The 19665-nt window shown below is 39.7% G+C and overlaps 1 protein-coding gene across 5 annotated transcripts in view; it reads right to left on the bottom strand.

The window, feature by feature from the left end:
* Nucleotides 1-946: 946 nt before the first annotated feature.
* LOC122540962 (dipeptidyl peptidase 8-like) overlaps nucleotides 947-19665 on the bottom strand; it is a 30020-nt gene continuing 11301 nt past the window's right edge. For 4 of the 5 annotated variants that reach the window (XM_043677327.1, XM_043677325.1, XM_043677326.1 and 1 more), the window contains 14 exons: nucleotides 18989-19117; nucleotides 15570-15631; nucleotides 15390-15490; nucleotides 14741-14918; nucleotides 14092-14251; nucleotides 13080-13159; nucleotides 12038-12190; nucleotides 11507-11642; nucleotides 10420-10565; nucleotides 7920-8066; nucleotides 7044-7196; nucleotides 5018-5160; nucleotides 4116-4227; nucleotides 947-3455 (listed from right to left, as the gene is read on the bottom strand). In XM_043677327.1, the coding sequence (XP_043533262.1) occupies nucleotides 3339-3455; nucleotides 4116-4227; nucleotides 5018-5160; nucleotides 7044-7196; nucleotides 7920-8066; nucleotides 10420-10565; nucleotides 11507-11642; nucleotides 12038-12190; nucleotides 13080-13159; nucleotides 14092-14251; nucleotides 14741-14918; nucleotides 15390-15490; nucleotides 15570-15631; nucleotides 18989-19117 (1817 nt within the window). In that variant the 3' untranslated portion in view covers nucleotides 947-3338. Of the gene's footprint in view, nucleotides 3456-4115; nucleotides 4228-5017; nucleotides 5161-7043; nucleotides 7197-7919; nucleotides 8067-10419; nucleotides 10566-11506; nucleotides 11643-12037; nucleotides 12191-13079; nucleotides 13160-14091; nucleotides 14252-14740; nucleotides 14919-15388; nucleotides 15491-15569; nucleotides 15632-18988; nucleotides 19118-19665 lie in introns of those variants that run through there. The other variant, XM_043677329.1, reaches the window with a different exon arrangement.

Genomic DNA, 19665 nt, shown 5'->3' on the forward strand with positions numbered 1-19665 from the left:
AACCTCTATCCTCCTGTAAGAGTATGAGAATATGGAAATCATTACCTCAAAAAGTAACTGAGGTGACCAGGTAGACTCATTTAAGGGAAGGTAGATGAACACACAAGAGAGAAAGGAATAGAAAGGTAGGCTGACAAAGCCAGATGAAACAAGGTGTGAGAACGCTTGTGTGAACATACAGCTGTTTGCTGCCAAGGTTATTTCTGTGTAACTATGCATCTGCAGGATTGTGCTCTCATACGGAATCATCATGCAACAATACAAATTCACGGTTACTCCCTGTCCGCCAGCTTGAAAACAACACTGTTATCCATTGGCAATGTGTTCAATCATGCCAACTTACTAGCTTAAAAGGTTCAGAGAGAAATGTGGGGTAGCTCTTCTCCCCACAGATTAGTCAAAGTTTAAGAGGACAGCTGTAGAAAACCAATTTAAACATAAAGTGAAACCATTTTTAGGCCAAAGAATGCCGCCGAGACAAGGCCGCATCTGGTTTCTGAAACTAATTTACTACAAACGTACAGTCAACGTCAACTGCAATTTGATCCTCAATATTTACACAACTGTGATCTTTGTACTGGACAAAACCATCAGCACAACTGGTAGGTCAAAGTCCAGATTTAACATTAAACATGATTATGTTAAAATGTTCCTATGAACTTATAATACTAGCTCAAAAACGTTGACTCGGACAATCTCGCCTGCCTTATAAAGATTGAATTCATGGAACAAACATTTAAGCTTACATGAGAGAGGACTGATGCTCGAAAAGAGGCCAGACCTCTGAATCTAAGAACAGGTTTGGCTCATCAGTTAAAGACCCTTTAGGGAGGACATGAAGGAACCTCTCTCAAAAATTATTAAAACCAGTGCATTAACATAGTCACCAGCCGAAAAGAGGTAGAGGGATTCAAGTATCACAACAGAAAATAAAGAGACAAAAAGATAATGGCAAAAAAATTTATTCACACAAAATGCTGCTAGCGCAGCCTGCATTGAGTCCAGCGAGGCAGGTAGTACCATGAGCTGCTACACGCTACAGCCCACACAGAGTTCTTCAGTAATGTCAACGAAGCAGCACTACATGCACAGATTCCTACTCCACTGCGTAGACTGTTGATGTAAGAGAATGCTACATTCAGACTAGCAGGTAAGGAGTACCCATGAACTTGTATTGCCCCATAATAATTCAGTAAAAGGGTGAAATCTACACTCACTTCAACCCAAACCTTCCAATTAGTCCAGTGAACTGCTGGGTCCAATGCTGGTCAAACAGAAAACTACCCACTTACCCGGATGCAACTTTCCCCAGCCAAAATTCCAATGCAGGATTCTGAGTGCAGTGCAGAGAATCAGCCCAGAATCAATGCCCTTTTTGATACCACTGCCTGCTGTAATATGGTAAGGGTTTAAAGGTCCCAAAGCTTCTCATATGTTAGTGAATGAGCGTATGCAAATAGTGAGCAAGTGAATCTGTAGGTTTGTAAGGGTGGTCAGTGGGCACGGTAGTAGGTGATTAGAGTGGTCAGGCAGGTCAGGATTCCTGATGAAGGGCTTTTGCCCGAAACATTGACTTTTCTGCTCCTCGGATGCTGCCTGAACTGCTATGCTTTTCCAGCATCACTCTAATCTAGACTTTGAGCTCCAGCATCTGCAGTCCTCACTTTCACCTACTGTAGTAGGTGAGTCAGAGGATAGTTGAGTTGGGTTGGCAGGGCAGGGCAGGGGTTGTCAGGTCAGGGACTAGTCAAATTAGCAAGTCAATGGGTGGAGACTAGTCAGGTTGACTCAGGGATAATTGGATGGTGGGGATAGTTAGATTAGCAAGAACTGGTTGAGTTTGGTCAGGATATCATCACATGGTGAGGGCTAGTTATGGTTGATCAGGAGTTTGGGGCTAATTGAGTCAACTCAGAGGGATAGTTCTGACAAATGGATGGATGACAGGAGGTGGGGTTTCTCTGAGTTGTTACCCAGGTGTTAAAACTAGGATTTTACTCTCTACCACTTTCTGGTTAGCCAGCTGGATAAGTTTAGTGTCAGAGGATTTGCTCGTCACAAATCTCCTGGGCAATTTCAATGGGACTCTGCAGATTGGGACTTCAGTGAATCGCAACTTGGGTCATACATTCATATATCCAACAGTCCCAGATCTGGGCCATAATTCCACAAATTCACTGGCAGTACAAAGTATTGAGAGCAGAGGAACAGACTATTGGATCCAACAGGGTTCTGCCAGAGTTTGTGCCCAATTCAAGCCTTCTCCCATCTGCTTCATGTCCGTGTTCCACTCATGAACATGCAACCTCCCTTCCAGATATCTGCTCCTGTACAATGTTACCACTTCATAGAATACATACAATTCTTTATGGATACTGCATCCGAAAATCTAAACAAATCTGGCATTGCTAAAACCCTTTCAACATGTATCTGAAAGAGAATAAATAATTCATGACCAGATTTTTTTAAGTAATAAAAATGATACTGTTTAAGACATTAATCTAAACATTACTGTTACATAAAGTGCTCAAAAATGTTTCACAATCATTTCCATTTACGCTACAATCCGTGCAAATACAGTAATTACTGTTTTATGGTCATTAAGCAAATTAACAGCAGCACTGGGAGCAGATGCTGTTATAATGAAAAGCAGAACTGAAGATCTGGCCACCAGAAGCAAATGGGCAAGTCTCACTAAATCTGATCAACTCACCGGGAAAGGTTCCAAAAGATGCTGAGTTCTAGTGGTGAATCAAAGAGCAAGCAACACAGAATAGAAGGGAAATTGCTGCATTTTCAATATTTACTGATATACACACATTCATCAGAAGAAATCACCCTAATGCCCGTAACATGCCCTTGGAAAGTAAAGTTTCTGTGATCATGGGTTTTATTTTACAGTCTTGGTACAAACAGCAGAAAGTGATTGTCAGGCACTATTAGTGAGATTATGGGAGGGAGAGGGTGGGAGCTTGCAGGACGCAATTTTGTGCGAGGATTAGGAAGCTGATGTTGAGTATTGCCACTGGAGGATGGTGCTGGGGTAATACAAGCCACACGTTATAGATGTGTTAGTGGTGAGCAATGGAGAGGGGATGCTTATGGATAGGTGGGGTGAGTTCAATTGTTGCTCTTACTGAAATTGAGTGACAGCTGACATCACACAAAAAGATTCAGAGAGGTTATGACTACTTGAAAAAAAAATAACCACAAGTAGCGACGTATGGGGCGGTGGGGGAGAGCAGATCACTATTAATAGGAGCAGTGTCTCTCTTCTGACACCTATTGCATTGAGTTGTTGGCTGAGATGGGAAGTCTCAAAAGTAGCACATCATCTTTTACTTCATTGCTGCAATCTGGGAAGCCAGGTTCTCCTGAAGATAGTACAGCAAATACAGTTCATAATGTTCACCAGACTCTGGAACACGAATACTGTGCCGCTCCTGGGGATACACCTTGAAAGAGTTGCAAAACCTTAATTAAAAAGTATACAGGTTATCCTTCTTTAAAATTGAACAGTCTTCCATTTTAAATATTGGTGTTTGTCTTGATTTCTTCTCAGTTTAAACACTTGGGTTTTCCCCTGTTTGCCTAAATTGGGTTTCTTAACTCAATGCCAGTAAATTTTTAATACCAGTACCATGCAAGCAGCTTGGAACTAATCTATTTACCATAGCGATGGAATCTGTTAGTCTGTAAATGATGGGGATGAGGCCATAATAGGAGCAGAAGATGAACGTGACACCTCAAACTTTTCGACCATTCAATACAATCATAGGTGATCGTCTGCTTTAACACTATTTTCCTGTCCATTCCCTGTATCTCTTTGTTCCCTGAGTGTTAGTATTAAATAAACTCAATGAATGCACATTCACAGCTCCCCGAGATTCAGCATACCAAACATTCACATTTCTCTTCATCTCAATCCTAATGATCGAGCTGTAATCACAAGGGGTTGCTTCTAATTCTAATTCTATCCTATCTCAGATTCTTAAAGCAAAGGAGGATATTGTAACTAATCCGGCAAAAAAAGAATGTCTCTTAGATCAATCCATTCTTCGAAAACGCAAGACCTTATTAACACAGCAATTTATTTACTTGCGGTGTAACTTTACCTGCAAGTCATACGGCCTCCCTGCTCGAACGAGGAAGCTAAGCAGTACTGTAGTATGAGAAAAATGAACATTTTCATCGAGGAACCCATGTAAGAGCAGCAACCGATTGGGGCTACAGGTGGGAAAGAGAGAAGGAAACGTGATCACTGTTCATTTTCTGGAACAGTTTGCTTTAAGCAGTACCTTTAGTGTTGTGTTGTGACAGTCACTGTTGACTAGGGTTCTTGCTGATCTCAAGACTGATTTTCACAGAACAATTTCTATTGCAAAGGCCAGCAATGTTCTTCTCCCTGTTTGTGGTATGAGTGCAACACCGCCAATACTAATCTGCATGTACTTTTTTTCAAACCTAATTACCCAAAACATCAAAGTCAGATAATTGGAACTGAAGCATCGTTCAGGTAAATTTAGATCAGAGATGCATCAGATTCAGCTCAGCAATTCACCACAGTTGTTTGGTTCAATAACTGTACAACACATTAGTCATCTTGTTCAACACATCTTGCTTGAATTAAATATTCTGGTTGATAACTTGAACTTTCATTAGCTTTCTGTGTCTGTCACCCTTAGCAGTCACTGCCAGTGACATTCACAGTTACCAGGCCACACAGCTTTACTTAACTGAAGTTACGAAACTCAATTGAAAACAAATCCTCCAATTAACTCAAGCTAGATATCTAACTTATTTTTCCACAAAATTAAATTTATGTTTGTAATTTAAAGTTTACAATTACCAAAGGATTCTTAACGCTCAGAAATGAAAAGTGTGCACAGATAAGACTCAATTGTCTAACATTTGTGTTAGATAACTAAAGTGAACATGGTTCCAATTTTGAATGTACTTTGGGTTGGAATGTGAAAACTGCTCACCGCAACAGACATAGCAATGAGGTGGTACTTACTCAAGGGGAAACCGGTCAACTTGCATTGCTGCTGATCCAATATCATAGCCACTCTCATTTTTATCTGGGAAACCCATGTAGCGTTCTGTGTATCCAGTATCATAGAAGATCCACAGTGTCACAGGGGCTCCAGCTATGGCTACCTGCACACAAGGTGACCAATTATAGCATTAGCGTCCACATTCAGCAACAAAGCCACAAAGGCCTGAACCAGGCAACAGGAAAAGGGATCAGAGTGTTTTATCCAATATCCAGCTTTCCTCCAGCAAAACATTGGAAAGATCGATGGCATCATCTTTGATCCTCATCACAAACATCATATGCTTGTTACCGATTCCAACCCTATCTCAGGCCAGACCAGATTATTTTTGTAATGTCAACATCCTATTTGTTCTTGAGTCATGCTTCCAATTCCAGTACAAAGATTTGGCCACTTTTACCAAATAACAATGTCCTCCTCTGTCTTTCTCGTAGCCCATCATTCACTGAAACCTTCACCTTCTGTCTATATCACCTCCTGGTTGGACTTTTCTGTTCTGCCTGCCATAAACTCTACATCCTGTATTTAATTCCACACTAAGTCTGACTTGCCCATGTGTTTGCTGACTTATGCTGGCTTCTGATGCCAAAACATCAAAGCTAAAAGTCATGCCCTGAAATTTAACCCCTTCATGACCTCAAACATATCATCTCTATAACCTCCTCAAATTTAGGAGAGGTGATGGTCTAGTGGTAATTTTACTAGACTATAGGTACAGAAAGAAGGAGAAAGTGAGGACTGCAGATGCTGGAGATCAGAGCTGAAAATGTGTTGCTGGAAAAGCGCAGCAGGTCAGATACAGAAACTCAGCTAAGGTTTGGGGGACAGAGTTCAAATCTCATGCAATTTGAATTCAATAAAAAAAATCTGAAATTAAGCTACTGATAGCCATGTGGCTCAAGACGACAGCGCAAGGGCAACGAGAGACAGGCAATAAATGCTGGCCCAGCTGGAATCCCATGAATGGATAAAAAGAAATCTTAGGATCTTGAGGTAATCCTTCCTCCATTCAAAGTGCACTGAAGCCTTCAGCTGCCTTGGCTCCTTTGAAACTCTTATATCTGTCTACCTTCATCTCCATCCTTTTTGAAATCCATCTCTTAGAGAAAACATTTGTTTACTTCTTCCTCTGGATCAGTGTCCTGTTCTTTATTATGCCATTGCAAAGTGACTAAGTTGTTTTAATGTTATGAAAGATTGTGATTGAGTGCAGAGGGAAACAGTAATGTTCCTAATGATCAGTTGGAGGTTAGGTTGATAAATTTAACTTGTCATGGGATTGAGGGAAGAGGTTCAGAGAAATGTTTTATCCATTGAATTGTCCAAGCATGGAAACCTTTGCCACAGAAGGTAGTTGAATATGAGATCATCATAATTTTTAAGGGAAGTGTGGATAAATCTTTAAAACAGAGGGCATTTTAGTACTGTAAAAGAGAATGGACAGTAAGCTTCAGTTTGATGGGTTTGGCAAATGGTTGGCACAGACTTAATCAGTTGAAAGGCTTCCTTTTCTGCTGTTAATATCGAGGAATCAGCGGCAAGGTAACAACCAAGAGATAATGAAAGTTGCTTCCAAATGGTCCATATAACAACTAAAACAAAAGGTATCCAAAAACAATGAGTTTTAATTTACCAGCTGTAGAAGTATCACACAACAGTGGGTTTAGAGGAAGTGAAAGTGGATTTTATCTGGTACAGTGGTAGTGTCCTACCTCTGAGTCAAGAGACCTGGGTTCAAGTCCCACCTGCTCTAGAGGTGTGTAATAACATTTCTGAACAGATCGATATAGAAAATTTGTAATACACAAAATGAAGAAAAGGATGGTCATTTTAAATTTTGTTATTACATTTAAATACAGATGATCCATTCACATACTCCATCCTCAGGTGATCTGTAGGCCTCCTTATCATAAACACACAAGGAGTCACTTTCCTAATTTTCTTAATGAAAGAGCCAAGTGAATGAGAATAGGTTATCATACAAACCTTAAATATTTCTGGTCTCCTCACTAGACCCATAAGCGACAGATAACCTCCATATGACCAGCCATGAATTGCAACACGTTTCATGTCAACAAAGCTATACTTGGCAGCCAAATACTGTAGCCCTTCCACCTGGTCTTCAATTTCTACTTGACCCTGTTAAGAAATCCACTAATTAGAATGTTAAAAGCATTTGTGAATAGCATTGCATGATTAATATAAATCAACACCAAACCATACTAGGCACATGTACAGTTGGTCAAAATATTTCAGTGTGTAAGCTCCAGGTTTACAAGAGTTCCAATTATAACTTGGAAGCTCACATTTTACTTCAGCTGAAAACCTATATGCATTTGCAGAGAATAACATCTTAGAAGCAGTTGGATCTATGTATAGAGGGGCGTGAAATACTGAGTGAGTGACGGAAGTGCATATGAGAGTGAATATGACACTCAGTGAAAGTGACTAAGTTGTAAGTAGTTTGCTCCTTATTCTGAAACTCTGTATAGAAAGGTGCTCAGTCTGTTCACTCTGAGAGCTGGCTATGAGGGAGCTGGATCAGTGTCAAAGAGTGAAGGACTCTGCTCTTTAAAGAGGAGACTGATTTTTTTTTGTTGGTGTCTTTGCATTAAGGAGGAGTTTATTTTGAAGTTCTTTGGCTTTTCTTTATGTAAACAAAAAAAGGGAAAAAAAAAAAGAAAGGTGCTCAGCTTCTCCTCACGGTTCTGTAGCTGAGATCAGCAATTTAGCAAAGAGAGACGACTAGACCCATTTCATAGAAATTCAAAGGTTTTTCCCTATATTATCAAATTATATATTATGCTGTTATCTTCTAGTCTCACAATAAAAGGAACACGAAGTATAAAGCTTTCCACCTACCATCTTGTACTTCAAGGCACCTTCAAATTTAAGGCCTCTGTGACAGGATCCCCTGGAATCGATGACGACTACAACATAACCAAGCTCTGCCAGAGTGTTCAGGCGCAGATATTTAACTCCCTTAAAGCGATTGTTTACCAACTGCACCTATGTGATTAAAAAAAAAAGACTTTTGTCTATTGCATCATATTTTTGACAATCTTTTGTCCAAATTACTTTCACTATGAAGTAAATACTCAGGTGGATCAATGTTATGACATCAGATAGGGCACAGAAAATCATCATCACCAGGGATGAGGAGCTGCAGTTAGGTAGACAGATTGGAGGAACTGGGTAAACACAAAGCACTGTGGCTACTGGAGATCTGAAATAAAAACAGAAAGTGTTGGAGAAATACAACAGGTCTAGCAGTATCTGCAGGGAAAGAAACAGAGTTAATGTTTTAAGACCAATGTGACTCTTCATCCGAATTCAAGTTCCTCAAGTTCTTTTTTTCCTCCCCTCACAGATGCTGCCAGCACTTTCTGTTTTTATTGGAAATGTTGGGACTGTTTTTATTGGTGAAGGCTGCGAGGAGAATCAATAAGAGATATTCAAAACCATGATGGGGACTGGGCAGTGTAGACAGGAATAAAACTATTCTCATTGGTGGAAGGATGGAGAAGACAATGCAGATGGCATAAGAACCAACTGAAATAGGAGGAAAAGTTTTCCCATATTGTGAGAGATAAGGATCTGCCTCAGAATATGTTCAATCAAGGCCATGCAGGAGGGAATTCGATTATTATCTGAAAAGGAAGAATACATGCAGGATTATAGGGAGAAGGCAGTGAAGTGGCACGAGGTGGAATGCCCTTCAGAGAGCCAGCACACATACAATGAGCTGAATGGCCTACTGTTGTGTAACTATTCTGTGATTCTGTGGGAGAAACCATATTAAAGGTTATAATTAATTGTCCTTTACAGCTGGTCTTCGATTTCATGCGTTGGTGATCTCCACATCATCATTAATCTGAGCAAGAATCAGCACTTTCCCACAGGGAAGGTCATAGTCTTTTCCAGCTACTCCCGATGCCCCAGCAGACAACTACTCTGCAACTGAGGCCTGGATACAGCATCTCAATCTGTGCATTCCTTTTGGTGTGGAGAATACACGAGGTGGGGGAGCAATCACAAGTCAATAAAGAGAAAACATTCAGAAAAACTTTAAAGAGTGACATTTGGTCTCCAAGAAACATGTATTAGAAATCTTCAAAAGAATTATTTCTCATTCATCTGGAAAAGATTGATTAAAAGAGACTGCAAGTGGCAAAATACACCACAAAAAAGTTAAAGGAATAACACAACTAAATGTTTATAATATCAGAAGAAATAAGAGTGAACAAATAGGAAGGAAGAGGTAGCACACAAGAGAAGGACTATTCTGCTAACCTCAACAGGGATTCGACTAGCTCTTTTGACTCTGCCAGAAACCACAGGCAGGGGCACTAAGTTAACAGACTGTTGAATGAATTTCAGCATGGAGAACCAGAGGTTGAGAGTCAGCTCAGCAGATTCCACTGCTAGTACATGGATCTGATCAGTCCTAAAAGCAGCTCAAGCCCTGTTCTGGAGATTGTCAAAGGGCCCGCCTCCTTGCCCCTAATTATAATTTAAAACGTCACGGCACTTTGCTGTGGTCCAGTGAAAACCCTGCCACCAGATACAGTGAGGTAATATGTTTTGGTAAGAAAATTAAAGAGGTAAAATACTATTGGAAAATAAGAACTGAAATTGTGTAGAGGAGCATAGAGATCTGAGGGCTGAAATGCAAAAATCACTGAAATTGCAAAGTTGGCTAATAAGGCCAAAAAAACCAAAGAAACCAAGCACTAGTGTTTAACAGATAGAACTGAAAAGCAGAGAAGTTATCCTACTTGTACTGACATTTGATTGTACCAAATGGGCTCTACGGTGTAGTGGTCATGTCCTTACCCCTGTGTCCCAGGTTCAAGTACCACCTACTCCATCAGCAAACATCTACAATTATGACGGTCTTGATTATAAGAAGGATTTCGAGGCAATGGAGAAGGTGAATAGAATGACTTACAAGAACATACAGGAAGTACTAGCTTTCTTTACCAGAAGATAAATAGGCCGGTCCCTCTCCTCTCAAAAAGAGAAGGCTGAGGTGTGACGAAACAGGAATCAGTAAAATTATGAAATTTGGTAAGAGCAGACACGCTCAGAAAGTTAGAGGTTTTCAATATAAGTTGGTCACAAATAAATCAAATAGGGATTTGGAAGAAATTGCTTTAGAATTCTAACATAGCCCATTAACTCCATCAGAAAGTGGGAACAGGGGAATAACACCAATTGCATCTGCCCCAGTAGAGGCAGAGCAGCAAGCCATCTCTTTGTCAGCCTTTGAGAATGTAGATATGGTACAAGACACACAAAAGGAGTGGAGATAAAGAAATACCGAGTGAAGTGTTCGGGGAATTGGGGGAAATAATCCTACCTGAGGGCCACCATACGTGTAAAGCAGGGTGGGGTATTTTTTTCTGGGTTGTAGATTATGTGGTTTGAACATCATTCCATATAATATATACCCGGACTTGCTGTGAAAACTGAACATCTCTGGAGGAATGTAATCTGGAGGACAACCTGTAATACAACCAGTAGAATTTCAGGAAAAGAAAGCTTGAATCAATTTGTAATGGAGTCCATTTCAATAAACAGGTGGTGGATTACAAATTTTGCATGACCAGAGAACTATCAGCTGAGCAGGATCCAAGTAATAGTGAGACCTGAGTGCATGTCTGTCTATGATAAGACTTTTAGCACACCTCAGAATCTATTGCCATCCCATGTATCTCTATGCCCTCTGCAAGTATCCAGGCATTAATATTTGTAAGATCCCATGGCTCAGAAAGCCTTGAAGGATATTCACAGGAGCATAGGAGGTTGACAGGCGACCTTATGGAAGTTTATAAAATAATGAGGGGTATAGGTGGAGTTAATGGTAGTTGTCTTTTCCCTAGGAGGGGGGATTTCAAGACTAGACAGCATATTTGTAAGGTGAGAGGAGAGAGATTTAGAAAAAACATGAGGGGCAAATGTTTTACACAGAGGGTGGTTCGCATGTGGAATAAACTTCCTCAGGAAGTGGTGGATATGCTTAGAATTCCAACATTTAAAAGACATTAGTATAAGTACATGAAAATGAAGGTTTTGGAGGGATATGGGCCAGGAGCAGGCAGATGGGAGTAGTTTAGTTTGGGATTATGTTCGGCATGGACTGTTTGGACCAAAGTACAGATCGTTCTGCTATAACGCACATTTCATCCACACGAATTGGCTATAACGCGATTGGTGAATTATGGATGATATTTGTACTTTCTACTGAATGAATACAGCGATGTTCTCTGGCGATTTTCTACAGTGTGATTTCCTATAGCATGGGATTGCAGAGGAACGTAACTGTCAGGTTATAGTAGAACGACCTGTACCTGTTTCCATGCTGTATGACTCTGTCAGGCAGCTTTCTGGATGCTATGGCACAAGGGAGGTTTACTCCATGACCACTTAATAAGAAGTGACAATACCTGGAGACTCCAGCATTGTGGCCCAGAACTCTCCCTGTTTGTGAAGAGCGGCTTCTTCTGATCCAGTCAGTCGGAAGACACGTACACAGTGTGGATGGTCCTGGTTGCTGTACTTGCTGACAAACATATCAAAGTTCTACAAGTGAACAGGAGATGTAAATTGTAACTCTTTTGCACTATCAATTAGCATGAGTTGGGCACTAATTAAAATACTCACAGAGCCAGTACAGATATAACAGACCAAATGGCCTCCTTCTGCATTGAAACAAATCTGTTATTCTGTGAGAAACAGGTGTATTGATCTGGCATAGTTGATATTGTTTCCCATAATATCCATCATATCAGCAAACAAGGCTGACATCAGTATGTGTAAAACTCCACATGCTAAAATAATCACTATGTTGTCAAACTTTATTCAACATCTTCCAAATGAAGATCTCACTGAGAAGGGGTATGGAAATAAATTTTCTCCAGCTGGATCTATGGTATTCATTTTGTGAAGTAGATATATGCAGTGAGTGGAAGCCTTACCTGGCTAACAAAACAGTTATGAGAGTAGCCTAACTGTGTCAGTCGTACAATCTCCATGGGACATTCGTAGCTCACTACATAAAGGTGGTGCTCCAAAGGTGTGTCTTTAGTACCTTGAAAATACACCAAGTGGGTAGCTTCATTGACCCATATCTGTCAAAAATGCAAGATTTGAGAAAATATCATTCAGTTTGCATCAACTGTGTTATGCAATTACTAGCACAGTTGCTATGTAAAGCAGAGCCTTTTTGTTACCAGCGCCAACCCAAGGTTAAGATAACAAATGGTGGACAAAAGCATATGATTAGACATCTATTCCCATACAGACCTCGACTCTACAACACATGGTCCTGTTCAGCTCCACTCACCCATTTGCTGTTATTCATTTGCAAGTAAAATGGTTGGTGAGTTGTTCAACTGTGATGGTCATAAGAAGCAGGCTGATCGCCTTCTTATCCACCGTTCACTCACACATTTTTCACTGGCTGACAATCAAAAGCACAACTCCTGAGATTACCCCATCTCTTGACCAAGATATTAATGTCCCAGTTTTATTGCCAACATGCCTGAAATCTAAATGAAGGACAACATTGTTTTGGCGTCAGTGAGTATTTTATACATCCGAGAAACTTTATCAGACAAACTGACGGCATTCAGTAAACAACTGGGAATGAGACTTATGTTTACTTTCCCCAAAAACTTCCCCATGAGTTTCAATCAAATCTTCGAGTACTGTTCTTCAGCCAAAAAGACAAGTAGGGACTATGTCCCAGACTTTTCTCACAGCCACTCTGGGACACAACACCCAATCAGTTTGCAGCCTTTTGTTTCAACTTGTTGTTTAAGAGATTGAGTGCTTGATCATCCTATTCTACTGGCTGTCCACTGCAAAGTTAAAAGTCTACTGCTACCCAATAATAGTTTGAACACAGTTTCAGTGTCATGTTACCACAAAAGCTCAAAATTGCAAAGGTTGGAAGCTCATCCCATGTCTACTGCATGGAAACTGACAACATTTTCTTGAAGCACAAAACGTACGTACCGTAGAGCCATGTCTCCCGAGCACTTCCCAGTCTCCACCCGTCAAAGGTAATTCTTCTTTAATTGGGCATTTAAAATCATCTGTGGAAGATATCACATGGATTAGTAAGAAAGGAAAAAATCTGAAAGAATTGAATTTTAATAATATCCTTCAGGACCACCAAAAATCTCCATGTGCTTACAGACAACGTATAATCATTACAGTATTGTAGAAAATCTTGCATCAAATTTATTAAAATAAGACAAGAAGTCCAAGCTTTTCATTTTTCACTCATGAGGACTTGGATGCAAAAAGCCAAACTTGAAAAAGAAACACCACGTGGGCGGCACGGTGGCACAGTGGTTAGCACTGCTGCCTCACAGCGCCAGAGACCCGGGTTCAATTCCCGACTCAGGCGACTGACTGTGTGGAGTTTGCACATTCTCCCCGTGTCTGCGTGGGTTTCCTCCCACAATCCAAAGATGTGCGGGTCAGGTGAATTGGCCATGCTAAATTGCCCGTAGTGTTAGGTTAAAGGGGTAAATGTAGGGGTATGGGTGGGTTGCGCTTCGGCGGGTCGGTGTGGACTTGTTGGGCCGAAGGGTCTGTTTCCACACTGTAAGTAATCTAATCTAATCTAATCTATACAACATGGGAAGAGGGTGCTGACTGGCTGGAACATGGTTGGCAGGAAGATGCGGCAAAATCTGTTAACTATAATACAGGAATATATAGGACCATTCAAAATAAATCTGACCAATCCCAAAATTTGAAATGTAACATAAATCTCTCTATCTCTCTTATATTTCCATTACTTTCACTGCCAAATATTAAACCAGTTCCCACATGAATCTGAAATATATTTTCTAAATCTCCAATTCTGATTCCTAAACAATAGGAACACTACACATAAAGCTTTTCTTACTTACAATATTCATTGAATAATAGAATATTTTAACTGGTCAGTACTTTATCTTTTGTGAAATTAATAACATGGTTTTCCAACTTCAAGAGAAGTTTTCCTATGTGTTACCTGCAGAAGGGTAGCCTCCACAGGACCGTTTATACTTGCACTCCTCCAAAATGGTTGTAATTTTGTAAAGGTGTCGAAAACCAGTCTTACACTCAGAGGCAAAAATGAACTGAATCTCATTCTCTTTCACCTGAGGAAATATGTGCAGTATGTCGTGCACCTACAAAAAAAGTTACTGTTGTATTAAAGGCAATGGACTTCCACTCAGCAAATTCCAACAAACAGTGAAGCAATAATGATTAGATAATGTGTGTTTTTGTGATGTTGCTTGAGAGGGACACCAGGTAAACTTCCCTGCTCTTCAAGATAATGTCATGGAATCTTCTAGAAGGCAGATAAGGGCTTACATTAACTTCTTATCCAAAAGATGCACCTCTACCTGTGCACAAATTCCTTGGAGTGTCAGCCCTAATTTTTGTGCTAAGAACCTTGGGTGGGATTTGAACCCAGGACCTTATGACTCAGCTGACACACAGCAAGAATGTGGAAGTTTCATTTTGAACCATTCATCAACTTGTTTTGGATCAGCAACCATGTGTCTACAATGTGAGAAAGTTAACGTTACAATGAATGTTAACGTTACAATCACTCACAACATGAATGAGAATCGCAACTGGTTTATAAATTTAAGGAAGGGAATGTTACATACATTTATCCAAATGTCTGTTGTTTCCTCATAGATAATCAATGGCATTACACTATCAGGCACAGATTCCACAAGTTTCTGCCGTTTCACTGGATCATCCACCACTGGGATAAACAAAGCAGGTGGAATCAGAACAATCTGGAGCCTGGTCTGGGGTCTATCCAACAGGATGGCCCATGCACTACAAGAAAATCAAAATTTAAAAATAAATGTCTCGTACACTTGAATAAAATATTAAACTGAATAGAAGAGACCTCAGGCGAATTATTCAGAACACATCTAATTCTTGTGTAAAAGTTAACATGCTTAAAATTATTGTCAGGGGAAATTTTCAGCCCTAAGGTTTGACTACCTGCACAAATCGTACAGATATAGATTTACCGCCTTAAGATATTCGTCCCAGAGATACCCTCAGAATATAACAATATTTAAAAACATGGCACATTCCTACTGCAGTTAGTGACTATTCAATATTACATGAATAAAGATAGCTGCTGGTATCTGAGTACATGCATTTTACAATCTCTGAACATCAAGTATCTGACGACAGTACAATCTTAAATCTAATTCAGGTTTCTTTGCTTTCTCATTTGTGCTTATAATGACAGATGAAAAACAGACAGATCCTGCCAGGGACTAGTGACATTCGTACTATTTTCCTTCTCGAGTCCATCCAACCCGTGCAATGTACTCCGTTCCAATAAAAAGAACCTCAAATGGTTGGACCAATTCCATGTCGATGACATTCGCAATCTGGAGAAGATAATGGCTATTGTTATTGTCGTTAGTAACTTAGTTTATTTGAAATTTGGTGACTATTATAGGTGCTCACCCTTCCATTAGCATTTATTGTTACTTCGGACACCTTGAAAGTTATTTTTGGATTTAGAGTTCCTGCAATATCAAAAAAAAAGAAATGTCAGCAATTTGCATCAATTCAGAATTCAATAACAGTTAAAGTTCAAAGGTACAACACCTTCACCTTATTTACCAGTACCAAAGGGAGAGAAAATGGTTAACAGAAATAAATTATTACTATTACATTAGATTTGCTTTAATAGAATTTCTCTACTTCAGTCAATTTGAACTGTGAATTTTTATTTTTGGATTGACACCAATATCCCTTGCTCCAAGTCTGACAGTCACAACATTAGCAGTTGCTTAAGTGTTATATTAAAGTGAGGTATATTTACACTATATTAATATTGCCAATAAACAGTCATGGACTCCACATTCACAAAGGTTATTGATTGTATGATGTGACCTGCCTATGAGAAATGTACATTAGGTTAAAGCACAGAGGGAATGGGTACTACATTCCTGCTGTGAAGAGGCATAGTGGGACATGTCATAGAGTGAGAGAGATGTACGGCATGGAAACAGACCCTTCAGTCCAACTCGTCTATGCCGATCAGATATCCCAATCCAATCTAGTCCCACATACCAGCATCCAGCCCATATCCTCCAAATGCTTCCTATTCACATACGCATCCAGATGCCTTTTAAATGTTGTCATTGTACCAGCCTCCACCACTTCCTCTGGAAACTCATTTTATACATGTACTACCCTCTTGCCCCTCTCACACTAAACCTATGCCCTCTAGTTCTGGACTCCCCCACCCCAGGGAAAAGACCTTGCCTATTTATCCTATCCATGCCCCTCATGATTTTATAAACCTCTATAAGGTCACCCCTCAGCCTCTGACGCTCCAAAGAAAACAGCCCCAGCATATTCAACCTCTTCCTCTAGCTCAAATCCTCCAACCCTGGTGACATCCATGTCTGCCAAGTTTTAACAAAGTGAATATGGAATGTCAATGTACTTCATCTGTACAATACACGAGTGACTCACCATGAGAAATATAGGGGGCTGTGTTTTTGGCAGCAGGAACAAGTTATCGTTACAGTGTCTTCACGAATGGGATTCTGGCATGAGGAGCTTTAATTTGCACAAAAACATGAGGTTATAGATAGACTGGGCTGGCAGCAAAGGACCTGCTGATAAGGAGATTAGGACAAATAGTGCAGTTACATTTGCATTCCTCGAGAGGGTAAATTTCACAAATCATTGCTGGGCTGTTTGGGGATGATTAAAAACGGACCTGAAAGCATTATACTGAACTCCTGGGACAGTAACCAAGAAACGCATGAATTGTGCTTGTACAGCTGTTTGAAAGTTAAGCTACTCATTCTTCCATAAAAGGATAACATGGGCATGGCAACTAATCAAGTAAGGAAAGATAACAACAAAAACTTTGAGAGGAAACAGGTCCAAAGCCTACAGTACTTTCAACAGATTAAACCTGACGCTGAAAAGTTTACACTCAAATACAGAGATTAGGAAATGGCGACAGCATTGCTTGTTAACTGACATGATGCATAAGCCCCACTGTTGTCTGGGTATCAAATCAAACTGCTCTGTGTCCCACTGCTGCTGTCCTGGATCTTTCAAGTGGAGAGACATAGCCTTTGTGTCAACCAATATACGTCAGCTGGCAAGGCTGACACTGCAAGAATTATTCACATCTGGTCAGCTACTCTAATTATATTTTCCATATCGACAGGTGAGTCCAACAATTAACCCACATTTGGGAGACTGGTCTCACAGGTCTGTTCCTTACTGTTGAATCTTACAGATCCCAATCTTCATTGTGGGAAGGCTGTTTCACAGATTTCTCCAAGCTCCATAGAATTATTGATTCCTATCACTAGGGCTCACAGTTAGTCTGATTTCTTAAATCATAAGTGAAATTTTAGCTCAGCCAAGACTACCACTTGATACAGTTAAAAGTAGACCCTATGTAACATATATGTGAGCACATTTCTCTATTTTTCTGTGTAATATGAATAATAAGAACTTAAATACAAAGCTATATGTAAGAAAACATACTGGAATTGGTGAAGGATACACCACTCCTATATTGAGCAGTACTGAATGATCCTGTCAATGTATGAATGAATTTATATTGAATTAGAGAGTCCAAAGCGGCCATTCTGGGATTAGTGAAGCAAATTAGATATTATCACTATGCAAAATTCCCAGTAATGCATATACAATACAATTTCATAAATACATCAAAACCACCACAAATCCTTTAAAATGGAGCAGTGGTCAAACCAAAGAGAACTTTTGTGTACAAAAGGAATAGCTGAGGAATTCCACAGTTAATATCACTTTCAGCCTGCCACAGACTGCAGAAATGCAAAACAAAGATAACCCCAGTGGCTAAAACAGTATGTGTAGTACCCTGTTCCTTTTCTCATGTTAATGATCACAGCATTTTATGAACTTTCCTGCCCTCTAGTATTGCTTCCCTACATCTCCAACTCATGGTGTTTTCATCTTACTTTTCTTAGAGTTATATAGATGGACAGCATGGAAACAGACCATTCAGTCCAACTCGTCCATGCTGATGTGATACTCTAAACTGATCTAGTCCCATTTGTCAGCGCTTGGAACTCTCCTTAAACCACTGCTTTGACCAAATGTCTAGTCACCATCCCTTATTTGTCTCGGCATTGATTATGCTTATGTGAAATACTCGAGGACATTTTCCTGGTATATAAATATAAGTTGTTGTGCTGGAGAAAATGGTATCAATAATTCTGAACACCATACAGTGCATAGGAGATTTCACACTGTGTAAGACAGGATTTCAGCAAGTTGCAAATTATTTCCCCTAATCTAAATCAATGTTCTACTATCTAAATATAGAAATATAATTCAAAAGATCTAGAGCAAGGAAATCTTTTTATAACTTTTTTGCTCAGCAATTAATTGTGAATTCACTTGAGCCTAAAACTGTACAGCCCAAAATTGTTACCTGAGGACAAATACCAATGTATCCATTGTGCAACTTACATTCAGACACTGATTTATGATTCTCTTCTATTTTTGAAAATCTTTTCCTTGTATGATTTTTCTATGACTTTCTTAAAAGTTGCCTTCTGTTCCTCAGATATTCTTCACTGCCATTTCTCTAAGGGAGTACATTCCTAACCTGGTACAAGTGGTTTTCATTGTCACCTCAAGTGTTTTTGGCCACCAGTCCCAGTCACTTGATGGTTCCTTGTCCTAAATCAATGCATCCATTCCAGAATTGAGAATTTTTTGTTGTACTTTACTTAATATAATTGGACAATTGCAATTGCTACACTGCAGTTCTTATTCTGTATATTAATCCTGGACATCACAGAGATCTCAAAATGCCCAACTGACATGAGGCCGATGTAACAAAATAGAAGGCTTACCCGTTCGTGGATACCTGTATGAATCACACCTTCGTGTTTCAAGCATGGGTGAAGTCACGTGGATAATTTCAACATTTGACTCATCATTTTCTTCATAAAGTATCCTGAAGATCTTTCCCCCATCTGGAGCTGGGAAAGAGTTTCAATTTCAGCTTGAATAAAATCAACATCAGCATTAAAGTGATTAAGTTTGAATTTATACTTCTTTATCTGTTGGAGTGTTAGGAGAAAAACTTAAAACACTGAGCATCCTTGAAATAATTTTCCCGTGGGTAATCACTTCATAAACGAATTAGTAAGTTCTAACAACTCCAGTAGTGATAAATATGAGCAGTCCATTTGAAAAAGATCAGCCTGGATTTTGGCCTTTAGTTTGAAACTACACAAACCTGCCATTCTAAGTCTCACCAGTAAAGGCATAACTAATGCCATATCTTTATTCACACATCCAATTTTCAATCAATTTTTCCCGCAGTCGTGCAAGTAGTTGGGTATCAATGGCTAATTCTAAAACCTCACCATATTGTTACACAAAGAAGCTAGGAAGTTAAATAGTGTCAGTTTAATATCACTGGCCCATTGATATGGTTTGTGTTTGGAAAACATACCATCATTGCTGTGTGACATGTCATCAAACGTGGAGATTGACGTTCTTAAAATAGGCAACTGAAAAATTC

This window comes from Chiloscyllium plagiosum, chromosome 36 (assembly GCF_004010195.1).
Source record: "Chiloscyllium plagiosum isolate BGI_BamShark_2017 chromosome 36, ASM401019v2, whole genome shotgun sequence".
NCBI classification, from domain to species: domain Eukaryota; kingdom Metazoa; phylum Chordata; class Chondrichthyes; order Orectolobiformes; family Hemiscylliidae; genus Chiloscyllium; species Chiloscyllium plagiosum.